Source organism: Monodon monoceros, unplaced genomic scaffold, assembly GCF_005190385.1.
Source record: "Monodon monoceros isolate NGI ecotype Baffin Bay Population unplaced genomic scaffold, NGI_Narwhal_1 Super_Scaffold_18, whole genome shotgun sequence".
Classification (NCBI taxonomy): domain Eukaryota; kingdom Metazoa; phylum Chordata; class Mammalia; order Artiodactyla; family Monodontidae; genus Monodon; species Monodon monoceros.
In genome coordinates, this window is record NW_021703774.1 from 23,745,662 (window position 1) to 23,768,392 (window position 22,731).

Below are 22,731 nucleotides of genomic sequence, written 5' to 3' on the forward strand. Positions count from 1 at the left end.
CTGGAAATAGAACAGATCAGATGGAAGAAAGAATAAGCCATATGGAGGAAAGGAATTTAGAAATGATTCAGGTGGAAGAGGAGAGAGAACTAAGTTTTTTTGTTTTGTTTTGTTTTTTTGCGGTACGCGGGCCTCTCACTGTTGTGGCCTCTCCCGTTGCGGAGCACAGGCTCCGGACGCGCAGGCTCAGCGGCCATGGCTCACGGGCCTAGCTGCTCTTCGGCATGTGGGATCTTCCCGGACCAGGGCGCAAACCCGTGTCCCCTGCATCGGCAGGCGGACTCTCAACCACTGCGCCACCAGAGAAGCCCTCTTTTTTTTTTTTTTTTTTTTAAGTGAAGAAACCCTACAAGAGCCATCAGACTCCATTTAAAAAGCCAAAATAAGAATAATGGGTATACCAGAAGGAGAAGACAGGGAGAAAGGGGCAGAGAGTTTATTTAATGAAATAATAGCTGAGAACTTCCCAAACCTGGGGAAAAAACCGGACATACAAATCTATGAAGCCAATAGAACACTTTGCTATCTCAATGCAAAAAAAAGACCTTTTCCAGCACACATTATAATGAAACTGTCAAAAGTACAGCGGAAACTAACACAACATTGTAAAGCAACTATACTCCAATTTAAAAAAAAAAAGTCAATGCTAAAGAAAGAATTTTAAAGGCAACCAGGGAAAAAAAGAAAGTATCCTCCAAAGGAAGCCCCATTAGGCGATAAGCAGATTTCTCAGCAGAAACTCTATAGGCCAGGGGAGAGTGGAATAACATACTCAAAGTATTGAAAGATAAAAGTTGCCAGCCAAGGATACTCTATCTGGCAAAGTTATTCTTCAGATATGAAGGAGAAATAAAGGCTTTCCACATAAATAAAAGCTGAGGGAGTTCACCACCACTAGACCTGTCTTACAAGAAATGCTGAAAGGAGCTCTTCAAGCTGAAACAAAAAGTTGAAAGTACACAAAACTCTGATTAAGGTGAAAAATAGTCAGAATTAGAAAATTGTAACTGTATTTCACAGTAGTGTGTTAAACAATTATAGCATAAATGTTAAAGAAAAAGAGCATTAAAAATTACTGTACTACAATTTGGTAGCAAATTCACAGCATAAAAAGTGATCATCTGTGACATCAAAAATCTAAAAGGAGAGGTAAAAGGATGAAACCTTTACAGGTGAATGAAGATAAGTTGCTATAGGAAGAAAAAGGACTATTTTATCAATTAGATATTTTATGTAAACCTCATGGTAAAGACAAAGCAAAAATCTAAAAGAGAGACATGAGACATAAAAAAGGGGACAGTGAGCAAATCACCATGGAAAATCATCAACTTACAAAGGCAGACAAAAAAAAGAAGGGGAAAAAAAAAAGAACCTATGGAGATACAAAATAACCAGAAGGCAAAAGACCAATGGCAGTAGTAAGTCCTTACATACCAATAACCACCCTAAATGTAAAGGGACTGAATTCACCAATCAAAAGGCACAGAGCAGATGAAAAAAAAAATCAAGTTCCAACTATATGCTGCCTACAGGAGACTCATTTCAGCTCTAAAGACAAGTAAGCTCAGAGTGAAGGGATGGGAGATGATATTCCAAGCAGAAACCAAAACAAAGTGGGCGTGGCTATACTTATATCAGACAAAATATACTCAGGCCAAAGACAGTAACAAGAGACAAAGAAGGTCATTATATATAATGATAAAGGGGTCAATAAATCAAGAAGATATAACAATTGTTAATATATATGCTCCAAACACCCGAGCACAGAAATATATTAAGCAAATACTAACAAACCCTAAGAGAGAAATAGACAACAACAGAATAATAGTAGGGGACATCAATATGCCACTATCACCAATGGATAAATTGTACAGCCAGAAAATCAATAAGGAAGCGTTGGAATTGAACCATCTTTAGAACAAACAGATTTAACAGACATATACAGAACATTCCCTCCAGCAGCAGCAGAATACCCATTCTGCTCAAGTGCACACAGAACACTCCCCAGGATAGATCATATGACAGGACACAAAACATATCTTTACTAACATAATATTGAAATCGTACCAACTATCTTTTCTGGCCACAATGGTATGAAAGTAGAAATCAGTAAAGAGAGGAAAGTGAGAAGACCTACAAATATGTGGAAGCAAAACAACATACTTCTGAACAACCAACGGGTGAAAGAAGAAATCAAAAGAGAAAAAATCTCAAATTAAAATGGAAATATGACATATCAAATTTGTGGGATGCAGCAAAAGCAGTTCTGAGAGGAAAGTTTACAGCAATAAATGCATATATTAAGAAATTACAAATATCTCAAATAACCTAACCTTACACCTCAAGGAACTAAAAAAAAAGAAGCCCAAATTAAGCCCAGAAGGAAGGAAATAACAAAGTTCAGGACAGAAATGAATGCAATAGGACAAGAAAAACTACAGAAAGGATCAACAAAACTAAGCTGTTTTTTTGAAAAGACAAACAAAAGTGACAAAATATCTAGACTAAGAAACAAAGAGAAGACTCAAATAAAATTAGAAATGAAAGGGGAGACATTACAAGTGATGCTGTAGAAATATAGATGCTCATAAGAGACTACTATGGACAGTGTATGCCAAGACATTACATAACCTAGAAGAAACTAACACATTTCTAGAAACACAACCTATCAAGATTGAATCAGGAGGAATTAGAAAATCTGAACAGACCAATAATGAGTAAAGAGATTGAGTCAATAATCAGAAACCTCCCAACAAAGAAAACCCCAGGACCAGATGGCTTCACTGGTGAATTCTACCAATCATTTAAAGAATAATTAACACCAATCCTCCTCAAACTTTTCCAAAATACTGAGGAGAAGGGAACACTTCCAAACTCATTCTATGAGGTCACCATTACCTTGATACCAAAACCAGATAAGGAGACCACAAGAAAACTACAGTTGACCCTTGAACAACACGTTTTTGAACTGCACAGGCCCATTTATACACGAATGTTTTTCAGTAAATGTGTACTACAATACTACATGGTCCCCAGTGGTTGAGTCTGCAGATGCAGAACCATGGTTTCAGAGGAATGACTGTAAAGTTATATGCAGATTTTTGACTGCATGGGGCTTGTGCCTCGAACCCCTGTGCTGTTCAAGGGTCAGCATTAACCAATATCCCTGATGAATATAGATGTGAAAATTTTCAGCAAAATATTAGCAAACCAAATTAAAGAACACATTGAAAGGATTATACGGGGCTTCCCTGGTGGCGCAGTGGTTAAGAATCCACCTGCCAATGCAGGGGACACGGGTTAGAGCCCTGGTCCGGGAAGATCTCACATGCCACGGAACAACTAAGCCTGTGCACCACAACTACTGAGCCTGTGCTCTAGAGCTCGCAAGCCACCACTACTGAGCCCACGTGCCACAGCTTCTGAAGCCCACATGCCTAGAGCCCGTGCTCCACAACAAGAGAAGCCACTGCAATGAGAAGCCCACACACCGCAACCAAGAGTAGCCCCTCCTTGCCGCAACTAGAGAAAGCCCGCGTGCAGCAACGAAGAACCAACGCAGCCAAATTAATTAATTTTTAAAAAGAGTTACAAGTTTCATGATTATAGATACATTCCTTCATTCACTAAAGGAATGCATACATTGTATATAACGTATAAACATTATTGCAACCATTGTATATAAGTAAAATACATTGTATATAACATTTTTTGGAGAAAATAAAGCAGGAAAGTGGGAGGGGTGGGGGTGGTGGGACGAGGTAAGGCAGGGAAATCAGTTAGGAAGCTATTGCAATAATACAGATGAGAACTGAGAAAATATGGCAGGGCATCATATAAAGTGCAGTAGGATAAGAAGGGTTCCATTTTTCTTGGTAGTTCTATTTTCCTCTCCCAGAGGTATTTATTCCTACATTTTATATACATACATATATACCTGTGGGAAACAAATGCTATTTTGCTGTTTACTGTTAATTGTGTGAGTTTACGTAAATGGCATTATACTGTATTCTGTATAAATTTCTACAACTTGCTTTTCTCCATTTAATAAAAAATTTCTTTTCAAGATAAAACCACCACTTATAATAAATAGCATCTACACTGTGAGTCCAATACAAAAAAGGAAAATATTATCTTTAAAATGTATTTACCTTGAAGCTTTCTACTAAGTTCAAGTTTTTCCTGTTCAAGGCGTTTAATTCTTCTTTCATAAGCCTCGGTTGCTAAGTTGTTATCTAGAGTTCTCTGAACATTAACATCGAGATCCAGTGGAGCGGGACCAGCTGTAACTCTTAAACAGCTCCGATCAGACAGAACACTGAAAAAAAGGGGAAAAAAACGTGGTTTTACACTGAAACAATAAGTTTGAAGAGAAAAAGATAACCTTTTGAAATTCTTCATTTAGAACATCATTTGAACATCTAGTTATAGCTAGCCATCTGGAGTGATTACAAAACATATTTTTTTGCAAAATCACCATAAACAATTCTCTAGAAGCATTTTTGAAAATGAAAACTTAAATAGCCCCAATTCTCTTGAATTTATTTTAATAACCACAAATTATAAGATGAAGTTTGCTGAAGGGTTATTGGTAGCTTAAAACAATGTGACCACCTAAGTGAAACAGTAGTCAAAAGCACCAACCATGGCCCTCTTTGGAATTCAAAAGTGAAATGCCTTCATAAGCTACAAGGATATACTGTTCAACACAAAGAATATAGCCAATATCTTATAATAACGATAGATGGAGTATAACCTTTAAAAATTGTGAAGCACTTTATTGTACATCTGTAACTTATATTATATTGTACATAAACTGTATACGTCAATTAAAAAAACTTTTAAGTGAAATGCTTTAATTCGATACAATTTAATTAAAAACATTTGAAGTGCTGGACATTCAGCAGTGAGCAAAATGAACAACACCTGCCCATGGAGCAAGTTTTATATTCCAGTGGCAGAGACAAAAATAAACAAGTAAAATATGCAATACATTAGACAGTGTTATATGCTAAGGAGAAAACATAAAGCAGGAAAGGGGGAAATGAAGTATTAAAGCGGAGTAAATAAAAAATGTAGATAAAGTGGTCAGGAAAGCCATCACTCAGAAAGTAACTGAATAAGTCCAGAAGGAATAAGGGGACCTGCCAAGGAAACATGAGAGGAAAGAGCATTCCCGGCAGATGAAATACAAGTACGAAAGCCCTATCAACTATACTTCAATAAAATAAATTAAAAAAACAAAGAAAAAAGAAGTGCAAAAGCCCCGAGACAAGAGTATGTCTGGCACGTTCACGGGCCAGAAAGGAGACCTGTGTGGCTGTGAAGCGAGCAAGGGGAAGAATAGTAGGAAATAGAATCAGAAAGGTAAAGTGAGCCAGTCTTGTAGGGCCCGATAAGAACTTTGGAGTTAAGATATGAAGCCACTGGAGTTGCGGGCAGTGAGAACTGGTCCTGAACAGGGGAGTGACATACTCTTGACTTATCTTTTAGCAGGATCACTCAGATAGGTTCAGAGAAATATAAGAAATGATGTTACAAACATCTGAAATAGGTGATTAAGAGAGATTTTAAGTAGAAGTGAGGAGAGAGGCCTCAGCTGAAAATACACATTTAGGAGTCATCAGCAAATAATACCAGAGCACCAGAGTATAAACAAAAAAGATCCAAAGATGAAGTGATAGGACACAGGGAGATTAGGAGGAATGTGGAGAATGAGAAGGGGTGGCCAGAAAGGTAAGGAGAAACGAGGCAAGTGCTCTGGAAGCTAACAGGAGAGAGTGTTTTAATGGGAAGGAGCCGGGACAAATGAGATGAGACTAGGCAAATAAGTCAGACTAGGACTGAGAAATGATTGCCAAACTTATCAACATGGAGGTCAGTGGTGACATGGATAAAAGCAGTTTGCATGAAGTGATGGGAGCATAAACCTGACTGGAGTGGTGCCAAGAAAGAAGAGTATGAGAAAAATGGACAAAGTACAGACAACAATTTGAAGTAACTCTCCTACAATTAAGAGCAGAAAAATGGCTGGTAGCAGGTAAAGAAAGTTAGATTAACAGTTTTTATATTTTGCTTTAAGACGGGAGAAAAAACTGCATGTTTGTGAGCTGATGGAAATGATCTGTTATGCAAATGACACAGAAAGGGAAAAATTTATGATGTAACAGCAATGCGCTAGAGTAGGTAAGAGAAGACAGAAGGGATGCGGCTTAGCTAGGGAGATCACACCGTTGTCATCCATAAAAAGAAGACTACATGGGTCCAGCGGTGTGAAGGTGGTAAATGTGGTGATGGGAACTTGGGGAAGTTGTCTGCTGATCGCTTCAACCTCTCTGTGAAAGAGGAAGCGAGATCATCAGGTGAGACTAAGTATGACACGGGTTTTAGAGGAAAAGTATAAAGTATGAAATAGTTACCTAGGAGAGTGGAAGAGTGAATACACCAGGGTAACACAGTATATTTGCCAGGCAGCAATAAGTGGCACCTGAGGTTGGTAATCATGAACTTAAAAGTAGGACCAGTAAGAACGGACAGATATTTTTCTCTAGACACTTTGAAATGCACAGGTATAGGCAGAAAACGGAACTGTAATAATGAATGTCAACTTAGCAAAACCAGTGTTACAGAATAACAGTCAAGGAATTGAGGGGGCACCCAAGGAGTGACTATAGTCATTCTCAATGATATTTAAGGAAAGGTAAGGAGGAAAGAGAAGATATGAGTGGAATGAGGGTCAGTGAAAAGAATGTTAAGATCAGTGGGTTGAAAGTTCTGATGCTTGACACCTATAAAATATTTATTCAATAGCATGGGACTCTTCTAATTCCTGCCCCATTGCTAAGAGTTAGATTCTGAGCTCTCTATTTGTCCTCCAAAATGAGTTAAGATTCTTATATGTTCTATTCACTTTGTAATGTCTAACTTTTTCCAGCAGTAGCTTCACCCTTTTTCTAAAAAATTTTTTACAAGGCTCTCTTATGCATTATATTTTTTAAAACCTCAATTCATTTTTAATTTGACTTAAATCATCCAAATCATGTTAACTTTTCAAACTTACCAGCTACTAGTATATGTAAAACCAACAAATGGCAGATGGTGACCAGAAAACGCAGTATGTGTTGGTGGGGGCATTGTTTCCTAAAGGAGGAAAAAACATCTGGTAAGAAATGAATAACTATAAACTGCAGGCTGGGCTATAAATATTACCTGTCAACAGTAAATAGGTGACTGATCAATTTAGAAACACTGCTAAGTTTGGTACAGACATTTAGTGATAAAAAATTTAGACCATAAATACTGCTATTGTAGAATTCTAATAAAATGAAAAGAAAGATTTAAAGTCTGACAGATATTGAGAGTAGAATCATTATTCACGTATTCCATATTGCAAATTTGCCTAGTCGCTAAAATTTATTTGTAGCCCAAAATCAGTATTCACAAATACTTTTGTAGTCATTTGCAGACACTTGCAGAGCAAAGAAAAAGTTGAGTTGCGCTACGCACATGTCACCAGCTGGAGTTGAACAAGGAGACATATGCCTTCTTGTTTCAGCTCTCATACTATAAACAAGTGGGTTTTTTTCAATGTCTACATGTGCCACATTTTTCTCATTTTTGTGTGTTTTACAGGTGGTTTTGCTATCTAAAATGGCCTCCAAGAGCAGTGCTGAGATGCCATCTATTGTGTCCAAACAAGAAGGCTGTAATGTGCCTTACAAAAGAAATGTGTGTGTTAGACACGCTTCATTCCAGCATGAGTCACAGTGCCGTTGGCCATGAGTTTGACATCAATGAATTGACATATATGTTAAATAAGGTGTCTTTAAATAGAAACACACATCAAACAAGGTATTGTGTGGCTAATGTATTGCACTGATTGGTTGATGAGAACATTGTGACCAGAGGCTCACAGGAACCTGACTGTGTATTTCCCCTAGGAACAATGGTTCAGGATTCACTAATACAGTATTTGCAGCAACTTTACTGAACATAACTATAGCAAATAGTCAGAATCAACTTTACCGTGTATTTAATTTGGAATGACTCACAATTCCTGTTAACAGTAAATGTAGTTCTTGTAATAAAAAAAAACTGATGAGGAAACTCCATTTAATTCTTTCTTGTGAGGCTCAGTAAGGAAAGTATAAGAGAAGTTCTTATCTGTCTTGAATATGGTACTTACTGAACAGTGAAAAGTAAATTCTTAGTGCAGAATTAAACCCATAAGAAATAACTGAATAAAAATGAAAGTTCAAAATAAGAAGGCTAAGGACCTACTGTATAGCAGAGGGAACACTTCTCAATACTCTGTAATGACCTATATGGGAGAACAATCTAAAAAAGAGTGGATATATGTATTTGTATAACTGATTCACTTTGCTATACAGCAGAAACTAACACAACCTTGTAAATCAACTGTACTCCAATAAAATTTTTTTAAAAATTAAGAAGGCTAAAAAGACAAAAGAAAAAAAATTGTGTTATTTCCCTAAATTTTAATTTAATATAACCTAATGGTTTAGAGCAGAGGTTGACAAACTATGCTGGCCTGCTTTGGTATGGCCCACAAACTAAAAATGAAGGACTATTTGGCTAATCCACTGGTCACCCACCTGCTGCAAACAGAGCTATAACTTTAGGTTAATAAGGCTATAGATTTTCTCTCCCCATTCATTTCCTACCAAGTTTGCTATTTTTAGCGGCAACACCACTGGGCATAGATATTTAGCTCTACAATCAAGTCAGCTCCCTCTGTCAGCAAAACGGCTGCTTTTTACAAGCAGCTCCATGCTAGCAGTTCTACCGTCCCCATTAAGCTGAGGGAAAAGTTGGGAGGGCTGTTTTTAACCAAAGTTCAACAGTATTTCATGAATAAATGCTTCTCAATTTATTTACCTTGGGTTGATTTATTAAGCCCTGAAATGGCTGTTTTTGACAATTTTGCCCAGTTTCAAGGTGGTTTTTAAGGAGAGATTTGCCAATGTCTTCACTCTGCCATCATGAAGTCCACTTTTGAAAGCATCTAATTTGTCCTCTTTTTTTTTTCCGGTACGCGGGCCTCTCACTGTTGTGGCCTCTCCCGTTGCGGAGCAACAGGCTCCGGACGCGCAGGCTCAGTGGCCATGGCTCACGGGCGCACGTGGGCTCCTCCCAGACCGGGGCACGAACCCCTGTCCCCTGCATCGGCAGGCGGACTCTCAACCACTGCGCCACCAGGGAAGCCCCTAATTTGTCCTCCTCTTAAGAAACCTAATGACATAACTAATCTAAGAAGTAAATCTTTGAATTTTAATTTAGCTCCTAGTCATGAATAACTATGCTCACCTCAGTTAGCTCTTTTAATTTCTTGATTTAGGGAGAGTAAATACTGGAAGCCACTTTAACTGTTTGATAATTGGTAAGGTGGTCTATAAAATTACTTTATAACCATATTTACAAAAAAAAGAAGAAAAAAGCAGAAGGACAGAACTTCTTTACAACGTCATACTCACAGAATTCTTCAAACAATCATCATCCACATCAAAATTTGATGTATCTGTTGGGCTACTAACTTCTGGAATGTAAGGTGCTTCACAGTTTCGAATATTATCCCAATCAATTCCACTGAAAAATGGGTGTTTCTTAAAGTCTTCTATTCCATTTTGACCAAGTCGATGTTCTCTGCTACAAATGAGCCTTCGAATAAGATCCTTAGCATTTTCAGAGACATCAGCCACTTGAGCTGGAAACTGAAACCTCTCCTAAACAGAGAATAATAGAAACGAAATATAAATCACTATTCAATTTACTAAGTAGGTTGATGTTAGCGTTGACTTTCTTAAAAATACATTTTCTTTTAAAAATATCTAATAAATATATATGGTACACTGTCCTACAGCAGAAACTAATACAACAGTGTAAAGCAATTATACTCCAATAAAAATTGTTTTTAAATAATAAGAATATATGGTACAAAGTACTGATACTAAAAGAGATGCAGGAATAAATTAAAAAGGATAATTTTCCTAAAAGAACTTTTCATTTCATATGTGACTTAGTCATAGATGCACTACAGAAAGAATAAGTTAAATGCTAAAACACCTTAAATGCTGTCAAAATGAATTCATTAAATGTAGTAGAATGTGACTCAGTATTTTAATAGTGTATATGATTGATAAAGTTCATATAAGTCACATACTAATGATTAATAGTATGGAACATTTTTAAAGAATGTAATACGTACTTTACACTAGGAGAAGTGCGTTGCTCCTTTAGCTCATTTAATCCTCAGAGCAACTGTATAAGGTAGATACTCCTATTACTCTAATTTTATAGAAGAGGAAACAAAGAAACAGTTCAAGCAATTTGCTTGATGTCACACAACTAATAAATGGTAATAAACTGATTTGAACTGAAACTGTCTGATTCCAGAATCTGTGCTCTTAACAACCATGTTATAGTACAATGATTTCTATCTGAAATGCTTTACATGCTATTTACAACTTTGTAGCTATTTCTTGTCTTTCAACTCTTCGTTACTACTTAGCAGATTATCTTTGCAGCCAGGTAGAAAAGCATTGACTCTACAAGACTGATTTATATATATGTGTAGCAATTAATCATAATTGTATCACCAGAACAAATTAAAAAGAACAGACTGTCCCTCCCTTTATGGGATATTCCTATTCATATTCTAGGTTTCTGCAATTGCTCACAATCTTCTGAGACTGATAATCAGACTCTTCCTCTTCTTGTACAATCTATTTCACTTGGTACTAAATGGATTAAAGTTTATTCATTCTTTCCTGCTCTGCATCTGGACTGTTTCCAATGTTTGGTGACCATAAATAATACTGGGATAGGTATCTTTGTACATATATCCTTGTTCTACGAATATTTTCCTTAGGGTAGATTCCTAGAACTGAAGTTACTCAACCAAATGTTTTAACCATTTTTTTTTAAGGCTGTCGATGCATACTTATAAACTTCTTGACAGAAAGATTATATCAATTCACATTCCTATCAACAACGTCTAACAATTTCCACCTCACTGGATTATTTACAGTAACAAGTACTATTTTTCTTTTCATCTTTGCCAAATTGACAGGGGGAAGAAAAGAATGCCCTTCTTATTTTAATTTGCATTTTATTTATTACTATTAAGATTGAGAATTTTAAATGCATTCTAGTCATGATTATACTTATACTATAGTAGTAATGATATAAATTATCTGCTTATGATCTTTGTTATTCTACTGAAGAGAACATTTAATTTTCTACTTATTAGCACCTCTAATGAAATACAGGAGAAGGTGAAAACTAATAATTTTATGCATAATTTATGGATCTTGATTACTCATATTTGTCATGTCCCTTATTAGCATAGAAATTAGATTGTTTATTGTTCTTGGAAAATCATTTTTTTAAATATCACATTTTAATTTTATTGAATATTATATGTATTATTTACCACATTAAGTTGAAAATTAGTAAAATATACTAACTTTGTGATTCATGATTTTTCCATATGTTTCCACCAGAGATTCTGCATAAAATGGTGTTTCTCCATAAAGCATTTCATACATACAGACCCCCAAAGACCACCAGTCACACTCAGGTCCATATCTGCCTTTTCCATCTTCCATGGCTTGAAGGATTTCAGGAGAGATATAATCTGGAGTTCCAACAGCCACTGAGGACTGTACCTGAAGAAGTTCACATTTTTAGTAATCTATCATAATATATTAGAAACAAAGAGTAATTTTAAATTAGAAACATTTACTTAAAAATACAATAGCATCACTTCATAACAACAACTTCGTCATTATCTGAATTTAGCCTCCTTGTCCATGTAAGTTAAAATTTATATAAGCACCACACCAACAAGTTCTCCAGATTTTTTAACACTATAGAACGTTTATTATAGCTGATACTTAATTGACTACATTTAGGGTAACAATATGACTTGAACACCACAGCCACTAACCACAAACTGAATATATATTTTAGAACATTCTTATTATTGATATTATCCATCCAACACTTACATATGAAAAATGGGACTGTGAAAATTTTACAATTAATTAGGGGGAAAAATAAAAAAGTCTGGCTAATACTATGAGCAGACTGGAGATTATTTTAAAACACTTTAATGAAAACCTAAGGAAATAAATGTTAACAATGTCCCGCAAACTACTTATCTATTTAAAAAAATTATAAAAGGGAAAAAAATATATCCTTCAAAAAATAAAGTCCCAACAGAGAAAAAGAGCTGGGCATACAATTATGGCAAGTTGGATGTAAATTAGAAAACAACAGCTAAAAAAAGATCCTGGGCACATGTCTTGTAAGGTATTCCAAAGTAAAAGAAAATTGGTTCTTTATGTTTTAAGAGAACATATCAAGCAATGAACATTCTCAAGATAAAATAATGGTTAATACTCCGAGTTTTCTAGACTAAATTACCATTCTTAATAATCATTAGAATAGACTTCCTCCTTGGCAATACTGAGATTAAGTAACTTGAAAACTCTTCTACTACAAACTCTTAAAAGTACTAGATAAAATATAACAACCATTTTTATAAATACATAAATGAGCCTTTAAATAAAGAGACAGTCTTAGGGGCCCAGTAATCAAGAAATGATTGAGAACCAGGGCGATAAACACTGAAGCAGGAGTGCAGCTGGAGAAATACTGGTTTTCATTTTCTAGGTACTTGGCTTTTAACATATACATAAGGACAAAAGGAAAGACCTTGAACTTATAGGACGTTTGAAGTGAGAGGCTGCCCCATATAACCTTTACCCTAAAAGGCATATTGTAAGGAAAAGGTGAATTATAAAAATCTGCCACTCATCAGAGAAAGATTAAGACATTTTGTCTATCTTGACTGTGACTGATATGTGAAAAAAATTTCCTCCTTTAGAAATTCATAACTTTAGGTCATATAGTCCCACCATTTGGAATTCTAATTCGCAGGGTTTCTGTTGTTCAGAAGTTCTCAAGCCAAGAAACTGGCAAAAATACTGGCACCAGGTTAGGTGCCCCTAGAAAGCCTGGCATAACAAATTCAAAACTACCGTGGAGGACACATGCTCAAACTTGGCCGCATATAATTCTCACACATAAAAGGCCATTGAAGATGAGCTCACAATCCAATAATATAACAGAATGAGGAGATATTCTATTACAAGCAAAAGTCAGAAATCCAAACAATTAGACCTCTAACAATTATCAGTTCCACTTCATGAAATAAGTATGTTTAAAATTATTAGACATATTAAAAAATAAAAAACATAAGAAAAAGATGAAAAAAATTAAAGAGAGGTCCTAGATATGGAAAAAAGTAGTCATTGAAATAAAAGATATGAAAAAATAAATGAAATCGGATGCACTACTATACACACTGTAGTTAAACTGCAGAGCACCAAAGGCAAGAGATCTTAAAAACATTAGAGAATAAAGAGAGATTTTTCTACCAAGAAATGACAATTAGCCTGACAGCTGAATTATTAATACTAACACAGCAGTCAGAAGAAAATGGAATTGTATTTTCAAAGTGATGAGACAAAATAATTGTCAATATTATATTCCCTACCTACCTAAATTATAATACAGGAATGAGGGTTAAATAAAGATAGTTTCATACAAAGACTGAGTGAACTACCACTTGCAGCCCTTTCAGTTGAACAAAAGTACTAAAGGATATACTTCAGAATCAAGAAAGATAACCCAGGGCTTCCCTGGTGGCGCAGTGGTTGAGAGTCCGCCTGCTGATGCAGGGGACATGGGTTCGTGCCCCGGTCCGGGAAGATCCCACATGCCGCGGAGCGGCTGGGCCCGTGAGCCATGGCCGCTGAGCCTGCGCGTCCAGAGCCTGTGCTCCGCAACGGGAGAGGCCACAACAGTGAGAGGCCCACATACCACAAAAAAATAATAATAATAAAAGAAATATAACCCAGATGGAAGAATGTGGCACTAGAAGCAATTATGAACAAAGATATTAGTAAACTTTAACATACATCTAAATGGTTATTAATTGGATAAAATAATGACAAAGAGAAGGAGAAACAGGACAACAAAGAATAAGATGAGGAGGAGGAGCAGGAGCAACCGAAAAAGGAGATGGTGGAGGTGGAAGGAACAACTACTTGAAGGCTGAAAAATAAGATGGAACTAAAATACTAGAAAACAACATGTTACTGAGGGAGCAGTTAGGATTACAATGTTCTAAGTTTCTTGGTTTTCTAATTTTTATTTACTTTTTAATTATAATTTTTAATTGTGGTAAAACACCCATAATATAAAATTTACCATTATAACCATTTCTAAGTGTACAGTTCAGTGGCATTAAGTACATTTACATTGTTGTGTAACCATCACCACCATCTCTAAAACTCTTTTCATCTTGCAAAACTGAAAATCTATTAAACGATAATTCCCCCATTCCCTCCTCCTCCCAGGCCCTGGCAACCACCACTATACTTTCCATGAATTTGACTACTCTAGGTACTTCATGTAAGTGAAATTGTACAATATTTCTTCTTTTGTGTCTGGCTTATACCACTTGGCATGTTTTTAAGAAGGTCTATCCTTGTTGTAGCATGTATCAGAATTTTAAGGCTGAATAATATTCCAATGTATGTATATACCACATTTTTTTTTATCCATTCATCCAACGATGGACACCTGAGTTGCTTACATCCCTTGACTTTTGGGAATAATCGTGCAATGAACATGGGTGAACAAATATCTCTTTGAGACCCTGCTTTAAATTCTGTGGAGCATGTACCCAGAAGTGGAACTGCTGGATCATATGGTAATCCTATTTTTAGTTTTTTGAAGAATTGTCATACTGTTTTCCACAGTGGCTACAGCCTTTTTACATCTCCATCAACAGTACACAAGGATTCCAATTTTCCCACATCTTTTCCAAAACTATTTTTTTTTTTATAGTAGCCATCCTAATAGGTGTGAGGTAGTATCTCATTATGGTTTCGATGTGCATTTCCCTAATGACTAGTGATGCTGAGCATCCTGTCATGTGCTTGCTGGCCGTTCCTATTATCTTCTTAGAAGAAATGTCGTTTCAAGTCCTTAGCTTATTTTGAATTGGGTTGTTAGTTTGTTACTGAGTTGTAGGGGTCCTTTGTATATTCTGGATAGCAACCTCTTATCAGACATAGATTTACAACTATTTTCTCCCATTCCATAGGCTACTTTCTCACTAAGATAACTGTGTCCTTTGATGCACAGAAATTTTTAATGATGGTGTAGTCCAATTTGTCTATTTTTTCTTTTGTTGCCTATTGCTTGGTGTCACATCCAAGAAATCATTGTCAAATAAAAGTCATAAAACTTCTCCCCCGCCCACTATGTTTTCTTCCAAGAGTTTTATAGTTTTAGCTCTTACATTTAGGTTTTTGATCTATTTTGAGTTAATTTTTGTAGATGGTATAAGACAAATTAAGTTTCTTTCTTTAATTAGGAATATGGTGGAGAAACTGATTGACTCTAGACTTTACATAAAGGATAAACGCTAAAATTTTTAAGATAAACATTAAAATATTTGAAATAGAATGTATAACTTCCAAAGAAGTAAAGAAAAAAAGAAATAAAAATAAATTTGACCCAGCCAATAGAAGGAAGGGAAGAAGTGGGGTGTGGGGGAGAAGCACACATGCAAACAAACAAGCAAAACCTATAGCAAATAGAACAAGACAATATACTAGAAATAAATACAAACATTAATAATTAAATTCATAAATGGATTAAATTCACCTATCAAAAGACAGAGTCATCACACTAGATGACAAATAAAACCAAAATGAACAAATTTTTAAAAAATCAGCAATAATCTGCTTAATGCACCTAAACATAAAGACAAAGAAAGGTTAAAAATAAAAGGATGGAAAAGATATACCAGGCATATGTTAAACAAAAGAAGGTTAAGGTAGCTGTATTAATATCAGTCAAATTAGATTAAAGGCCAAGATGATTATTATGATTTTTAAAAATTAACATAATTAGAAAATACCCTAGAAGAGCAACTCTGAATAATACGTAACTAACAACATAGCTACAAAAGAGTTGTGAAAACATTGATAAGTTCAAGGGAAAATTAATATATTCAACATCATAATAAGGACTTTTAAATAATAAATAATAGATAAGAAAGAAATAAAACTGGTAAGAATATTAAAATTTTGAACAACGAAGTTAATAACTTTAATCTTACGGACATATATAGAAACCTGCACCCAAAAGTTAGGAAAAAATGTATTATTTTCAAACAAACATGTAACAGTTATAACAATTGGCCTGTTACAAAATTAAAAGCGATCTTGACAAATGCTAAAAAACTGATAACAAATAGATCCACTCTCCAGTAAAAGAAAACTTTCTATAAACAGCCAAATAAGTAAACATAACACTATGAATACTAAAAGGCACACGTCTAAATAATTAATGGTCCACAGAAGAGTTCTAACTAAAGCTGGAAAATATTTAGTAAAATACTCTATGTCAAAACTTATGAAGAAAAGTAAAGCACAAATAAACAACATTAGGAATGAAAAAAGGGCAAAACTACACATGTAACAGATTTTAAAACTAGAAAGAGTGCAATCTGAACAACTTTATACCAATAAAATTGAAAACTCAGAGAAAACAGATAATTTTCATAGAAAAAAATAAAACTTACCAAAACTGACTCAGGAAGAAATAGAAAACCAAAGAGACCTATAACCATTAAAAAATTTGAATCAATAGTATAAAATCTACCTGGAAAACAAACAAAACAAAACAGAAGAAAACAAAACCTCACCAAAGCAAAGGTGATTTAAAAGTGAGTTCTACCAATTATATAAGAAATAGAGGGCTTCCCTGGTGGCGCAGTGGTTGAGAGTCTGCCTGCCGATGCAGGGGACACGGGTTCGTGCCCCGGTCCGGGAAGATCCCACATGTCACGGAGCGGCTGGGTCCGTGAGCCATGGCCGCTGAGCCTGCGCGTCCGGAGCCTGTGCTCCGCGACGGGAGAGGCCACAACAGTGAGAGGCCCGCGTACCGCAAAAGAAAAAGAAACAGATAACCCCAGTATTATATAACTGTTCTAGACCCAAAATGGGTAAGGGCAGGGGATATGGCTCCCCTGTTTCTTTTATAAAGCTAAAATAACCTAAATACAAAACAAGACAGATAAGAAAAATTTGAGAAGGAAAATTATACTGCAATCTCAGATAGGATCAATGTCAGGTATGAATCTCAGGTAACAATTCAATATAGAATTTTAGCATGGTCAATCTAGCAGTTTGTTCAACTATATCAATACAACTTGATGATAAAGTGATGTTTATATCCAAAGAATGGATGATTTAACATTGGACAATCTATGTCATTCATTGTATTAACAGACTGAAGGCAAAACACCCTGGTATTATCTCAATGGATGCAGAAAAATCACTTGATTACACAGTATTAAAAACCATAACAAACTCTTGGTAATCAGAAATAGAAATTTCCTTAATCTGATGAAGAATATATACCAAAAGCTTACAGCAAACATCATACTTAATTTGAAACTACAGAAAAAACACCGATAAATTCAGGAACAAGGCAAAGAAGCTCCCAATTACTACAACTACCTAATATTGTGTTTAAGGTCACTGACTGCATGATGAGAAAAAAATATAGCAAAATAACAGTGTAAGGACTAGAAAGGACAAAACACAAGGCTGTGTCATTATTTGCAGATTATAAGAATGTCTATATAGAAAAATATACATATACACATAGAATCTACAAATTATTTTGAACTAATAGAAAAATTTAGTGAGCTTGCTAGTTTCAAGATGAATATGCAAAAATCAACTGTGGTTCTAGAGAAGAGCAACAAGCTATTAAAATGCAAATTTTTAAAAGTTATCCATTTATAATAGCCAAAAAAAGAAAATCCATGAAGTGCCTAGGAAAAAATCTAACAAATAAAGGTAATGGATTTACCTTTACCTGAACATTATTATAAAACTTCATTAACAGACATAAGAGAAAACCTAAAACAATGGAGATACCATATTCACAGATGGGAAGACTTCATGTTATAGACAAAAATTTTCCCATAATTAATCTCTAAATTCAGTGCAGGTCTACAAGCTTGTATATGTGAAAGGGTGTTTGTATATGTCTGTCTGTATGTATATAAACTAGTGATATAATCCTAACAATCATATGGAAAAACAAGTGGCCAAGAACAGCCAAAACAATTTTAGAGACAGAAAAGGAATGACAGCAGGACACCCTCTCACAGAAACTGACTTCTTACAAAGGTATAGTGATTAAGATGGTATAATTTTAACTCAGACGTGAGACCTAAAAAGCAAGTTGAAACTTAATTTGGAAAGTCACAAACTTTGGGAAAGGTTAAAATTGAAGCAACTGCTTCAATAATAATAAATGATGATCCACACAGAGTTATATAATCACAACATTTCAGAACACCGGAAATAAACAGAACATCCTAAAAGCTTCCAAATAAGGGGCGAGGGTTAGAACAGAAGTACTGAGAATTAGGACGGCATCAGATGTCACAACAGTAAATTAGAAGACAATGCAATGTCTTCTAAATTCTAAGAGAAAAATAAGTTCAAATCCATCATACCATGTCCAGTCTATAAATTATCAATCAAGTATGAGAGAGGAAATGAAGGCATTTTTCAGACATGCAAGATTATGAAATATTTACTTCCACTGGAACCTTTCTTAGGCAGCTACCACCAAATGAGATGAAAGACAGACATGGATCCAGGAAACAGAGGATCCATTACTAGGGAGCGACACATAAATTCCATGATGATAAGGAAAGGTATGTCTAGGATGACAGTTCTCATCAGAGAAGTGGAGATAGGAGATAGGCCTATCTCCAGTAGGCCTATAGGACAGTCTAGACTAGAATGAGAGTATGCACGCCTCCAGACAAAGGAGCCACTAAGTTATTTACTGTGTCTAAGAGAGAAAGGAATTGCTCAATTTCTTAATGTGTGGTAGAGGGTCTGGGGATAAACTAGTGAGAATTATACAGAAAAACTAAGCAAAGTAAAGGGGTCACTTACTTCAGGGAGAACAAAGAGCTGTCCAAGAAAAGAAAGGTAATTAAAATAAATAATATGGCACAGCTATGTATAATATTTATATAATTATTAAAAAACTGAACAGGATTTAATGAAAGATTATGTGATAATCACAACACTGGGAAGATAAAGAGGAAGTGTAAGGGTTGGTTGAGACAGGTATAAAAGACCTGTATCCTCATCTTCCATGGTAGGAAATTAATAGATAATATCTAAAACTAAATAACAAGAGGCAGTAGCATGAATACAATAATAAAAAATACATAAGTAGAAGAAACAATGGAAGAAAGAGCTAAAAGATTTTCATGTGTCTGCCTGCAGAAAAAGACAGTTGGAGGTGGGAAAGAACCAGGACAAAGGAATGCTGTTTTTTCTCATGTCTTCCTAAAATATGTATACATCACATAAAAAATAAAGTAGAAAGGAAAAGAAAAAAGAAGGTTTCTTCATTATAATTTTCTAAATGGAGGACCAACATGCTATTATGTCCAGGAAAATTATTTGAGATCATTAATAAAAAATGAATGGCTAGGAAGACACACTAGAATTTTAGGAATAAATCTGATCAGGGGCAACTCATATAGACAGAAACAGTACTCAATGCATTCTGGAATGCATAGGGACTTGGAGGACTGAACACCAGACTCCATAGGAGGAGCCCCAACTTTAAGGGGCTTTAACACGCAGGACTGAGGAAACACTACCTCTTCCCCTGGAATTCTTTCTCAGTGTAGCTCTCTCTTTTCCGGAATTGTGGACCACAACTTTCTGATACCACAGCCTACCTGACTTTAATCTGTGTTTTCTCAACTTAGACCACCATGCTATTTCTCTCCCTCTCATGTCATACCTGGCACTATCCACTTCCCACTATATACTTCAAACACATGCAGTTATCTTAGAGCAGAATAATTACATACACTGGTCTTACATTGTTTGTGTGACTACTGCCATATCTATTACTTCTACCTATGTCACAAGCCCCACATTACAATATTATTTTCTCTTTTAATAGTCGGATACCTTTTACGTAAATTAAAAAAAAGATTAATATAATCTTTTTCCTTTATCCTGTAAATCTTATTTATCATATCTGATATTGTTTATCATATAGCTAAGTATCCAAATGGTGTCATTTCCTTTGGTGTGAAGGACATTCTTTAGCATCTAGGCCTCTTTCATTTACCTGAAAAGGTCTTTAATTCACCTTCATTTTTGAAGAATATTTTTGTTTGATATAGAATTCTTGATTTACAGACTTTTTTTTCTTTCAGCACTTTAAAGATACCATTCCATGATTTCTGATGAGAGTTCAGTGGTTATTTTTACCCTTTTTCCACAGTATGTAAAGTGTTTTTTCTTCTGGCTGCTTTCAATTTTTTTTCTTTAAGTTTCAGCAGTTTAACTGTGGTGTATCCAAGTGTGGTTCCTTTTATTACCTTGAGATATGCTAGGATTTTTTTTTTTTTTTTTTTTTTTTTGCGGTACGTGGGCCTCTCACTGTTGTGGCCTCTCCAGTTGCGGAGCACAGGCTCCGGACGCGCAGGCTCAGCGGCCATGGCTCACAGGCCTAGCCGCTCCGTGGCACGTGGGATCTTCCTGGACCGGGGCACGAACCCGTGTCCCCTGAATTGGCAGGCGGACTCTCAACCACTGCGCCACCAGGGAAGCCCTATTCTAGGATTTTATACCTGTGTTTTTCATCACATTTGGTAAGTTTGAGCCATTAATTCTTACAAATGTTTTCTGTTACTATCACACTTTTACTAGGATTCTAACTGTATGGATATCTGAGCCTATATTGATTTTGTTTCAATCTTTTCCTCTCTGTTCTTCAGACTGTTTAATCTCTATTGATCTGTCTTCAAATTCACTGGCTCTTTCTTCTCTCATTTCTAATCTACTGTTAACCTCCTCCTGTGAATTTTTTATTTCTATTACTATAATTTTCAAATTCTAAAAGATCCATTTGATTTATTTTTCTGCAGAGATTCCTCATCTGTGTAATCTTTAAGACTATTATCTTCCTTTTGATTCTTTCAACATATATATGATAGTTTCATTAAGTCTCTGTCTGGCAACTCCAACGTCTGTGCTAGCCAGGCTTTTACTGACTACTTTTTATTTTTCAATTCTGTATCACAATCACTTACCCTGCCCTCTATTTTTGTTTGGTCTAGTGATTTTTGACTGAATGCTGGCCACTGTCAATAAAACATTGTGGACAGTATGAATTCTATTATCTTCCTCTGAAGAATATTAAATTCTCCTTTAAGCAGATAAAAAAATGCTAACTGATCTCCTTGAACATGGGCTGGCTTACACTTATACCCTTTAAAGGCAATATAGAAAACCTAAGATTCATCTCAACCCCTTTATTTGGAGGACCACTTTCAAACTCCGTTGATCTCATAAGGACTTGGTTTTAGGCTGTTAGATAGGCTTAGAGTAAGTCTTACATGTTACAAACATCTTAACTAGCCAATATTCCAATGTCTCCTAGCACTGTGTCTCCTCCAGCGCTGCTTGATTTCGAGTAATCTGCTCGATTTTCAAATGGATAGCATCTACTCTTTGGTAATTCTCATATGTTCTTATACAGTTGTCCCTCCATATGTGCTGGTTCCACATTTGCAGATTCAACCAATCATGGATCAAAAATATTTTTAAAAAAATTTTCCAGAAAGTTCCAGAAAGCAAAACTTGAATCTGTCACACACTGGCAACTATTTACATAGCATTTACATTGTATTTACAACTATTTATATAGCATTTACATTATATTAGGTATTATAAGTAATCTAGAGATGATATAAAGTATACAGGAGGATGTGCATAGGTTATATGAAAATACTACATCATTTTATATAAGGGACTTAGTTGAGCATCTGCAGATTTTACTATCCATGGCAGGGGGGCAGTCCTGGAACCAATCCCCCACAGATACCAAGGGACAACTGTACGACATATGTACAGACCAACCGTCATGAGATAGCCCCATGTGGATATTTTAGGCCCTCTCTATGCACAACTCCCTCCTTTCCAATGGTAAGCCCTGCAGATTCCAGCTGCCTCAGCTAACCCAACTCTCATCTCCTCCTCCTCAGCTCTGTAAGACAGTTAAACTCTGCTTTAACTCTAGCTTTCTGCATCAGAGTCAGCAAACTGTCCCAATCCTGGGAAATGGTGAGGCATACCTCATGAATTAACTTCTCTCAGAGATAACAGTCTTGTGTTGCCTGTTGTCCGCTGCCTAAAAACAGTTGTTTCAAATCCAGTTTTACAGTTATTTATAGTGAAAGAACAATTTGGTATCAATTACTCCCTCCATCAATGGCTAGAGGCAGAAGTCATATAATCCTTTTTAAAAAAGTTATCTCCTTAGGATAAATTTTCAGAAGTCAAATTGCTGGTCCAGTATAATGTGACATTTTCGTGGCTTTTGCAATGTATTGTACTAAATTACTCTCCAAAAAGTTTCTGCCAATTAAAATGATATATATTTGGATGTATGCTATACAACCAGGAAATTGAGGTAAATACTACAACAATAACAACAACAATAACAAACAGGGAATACAATTGGGGCATGTGAACTTTTAAGTAAGTGAGAGAATATAAC

The 22,731-nt window shown here is 35.6% G+C and overlaps 1 protein-coding gene across 9 annotated transcripts in view; it reads right to left on the minus strand.

The window, feature by feature from the left end:
• Nucleotides 1–22,731, minus strand: part of CDC42BPA (CDC42 binding protein kinase alpha) — a 326,424-nt gene that overhangs the window by 144,315 nt on the left and 159,378 nt on the right. For all 9 annotated transcript variants that reach the window (XM_029230868.1, XM_029230867.1, XM_029230860.1 and 6 more), the window contains 4 exons: nt 11,487–11,687; nt 9,495–9,743; nt 7,061–7,140; nt 4,152–4,318 (listed from right to left, as the gene is read on the minus strand). In XM_029230868.1, coding sequence (XP_029086701.1) covers nt 4,152–4,318; nt 7,061–7,140; nt 9,495–9,743; nt 11,487–11,687 — 697 coding nt within the window. The remainder of the gene's footprint in view (nt 1–4,151; nt 4,319–7,060; nt 7,141–9,494; nt 9,744–11,486; nt 11,688–22,731) is intronic.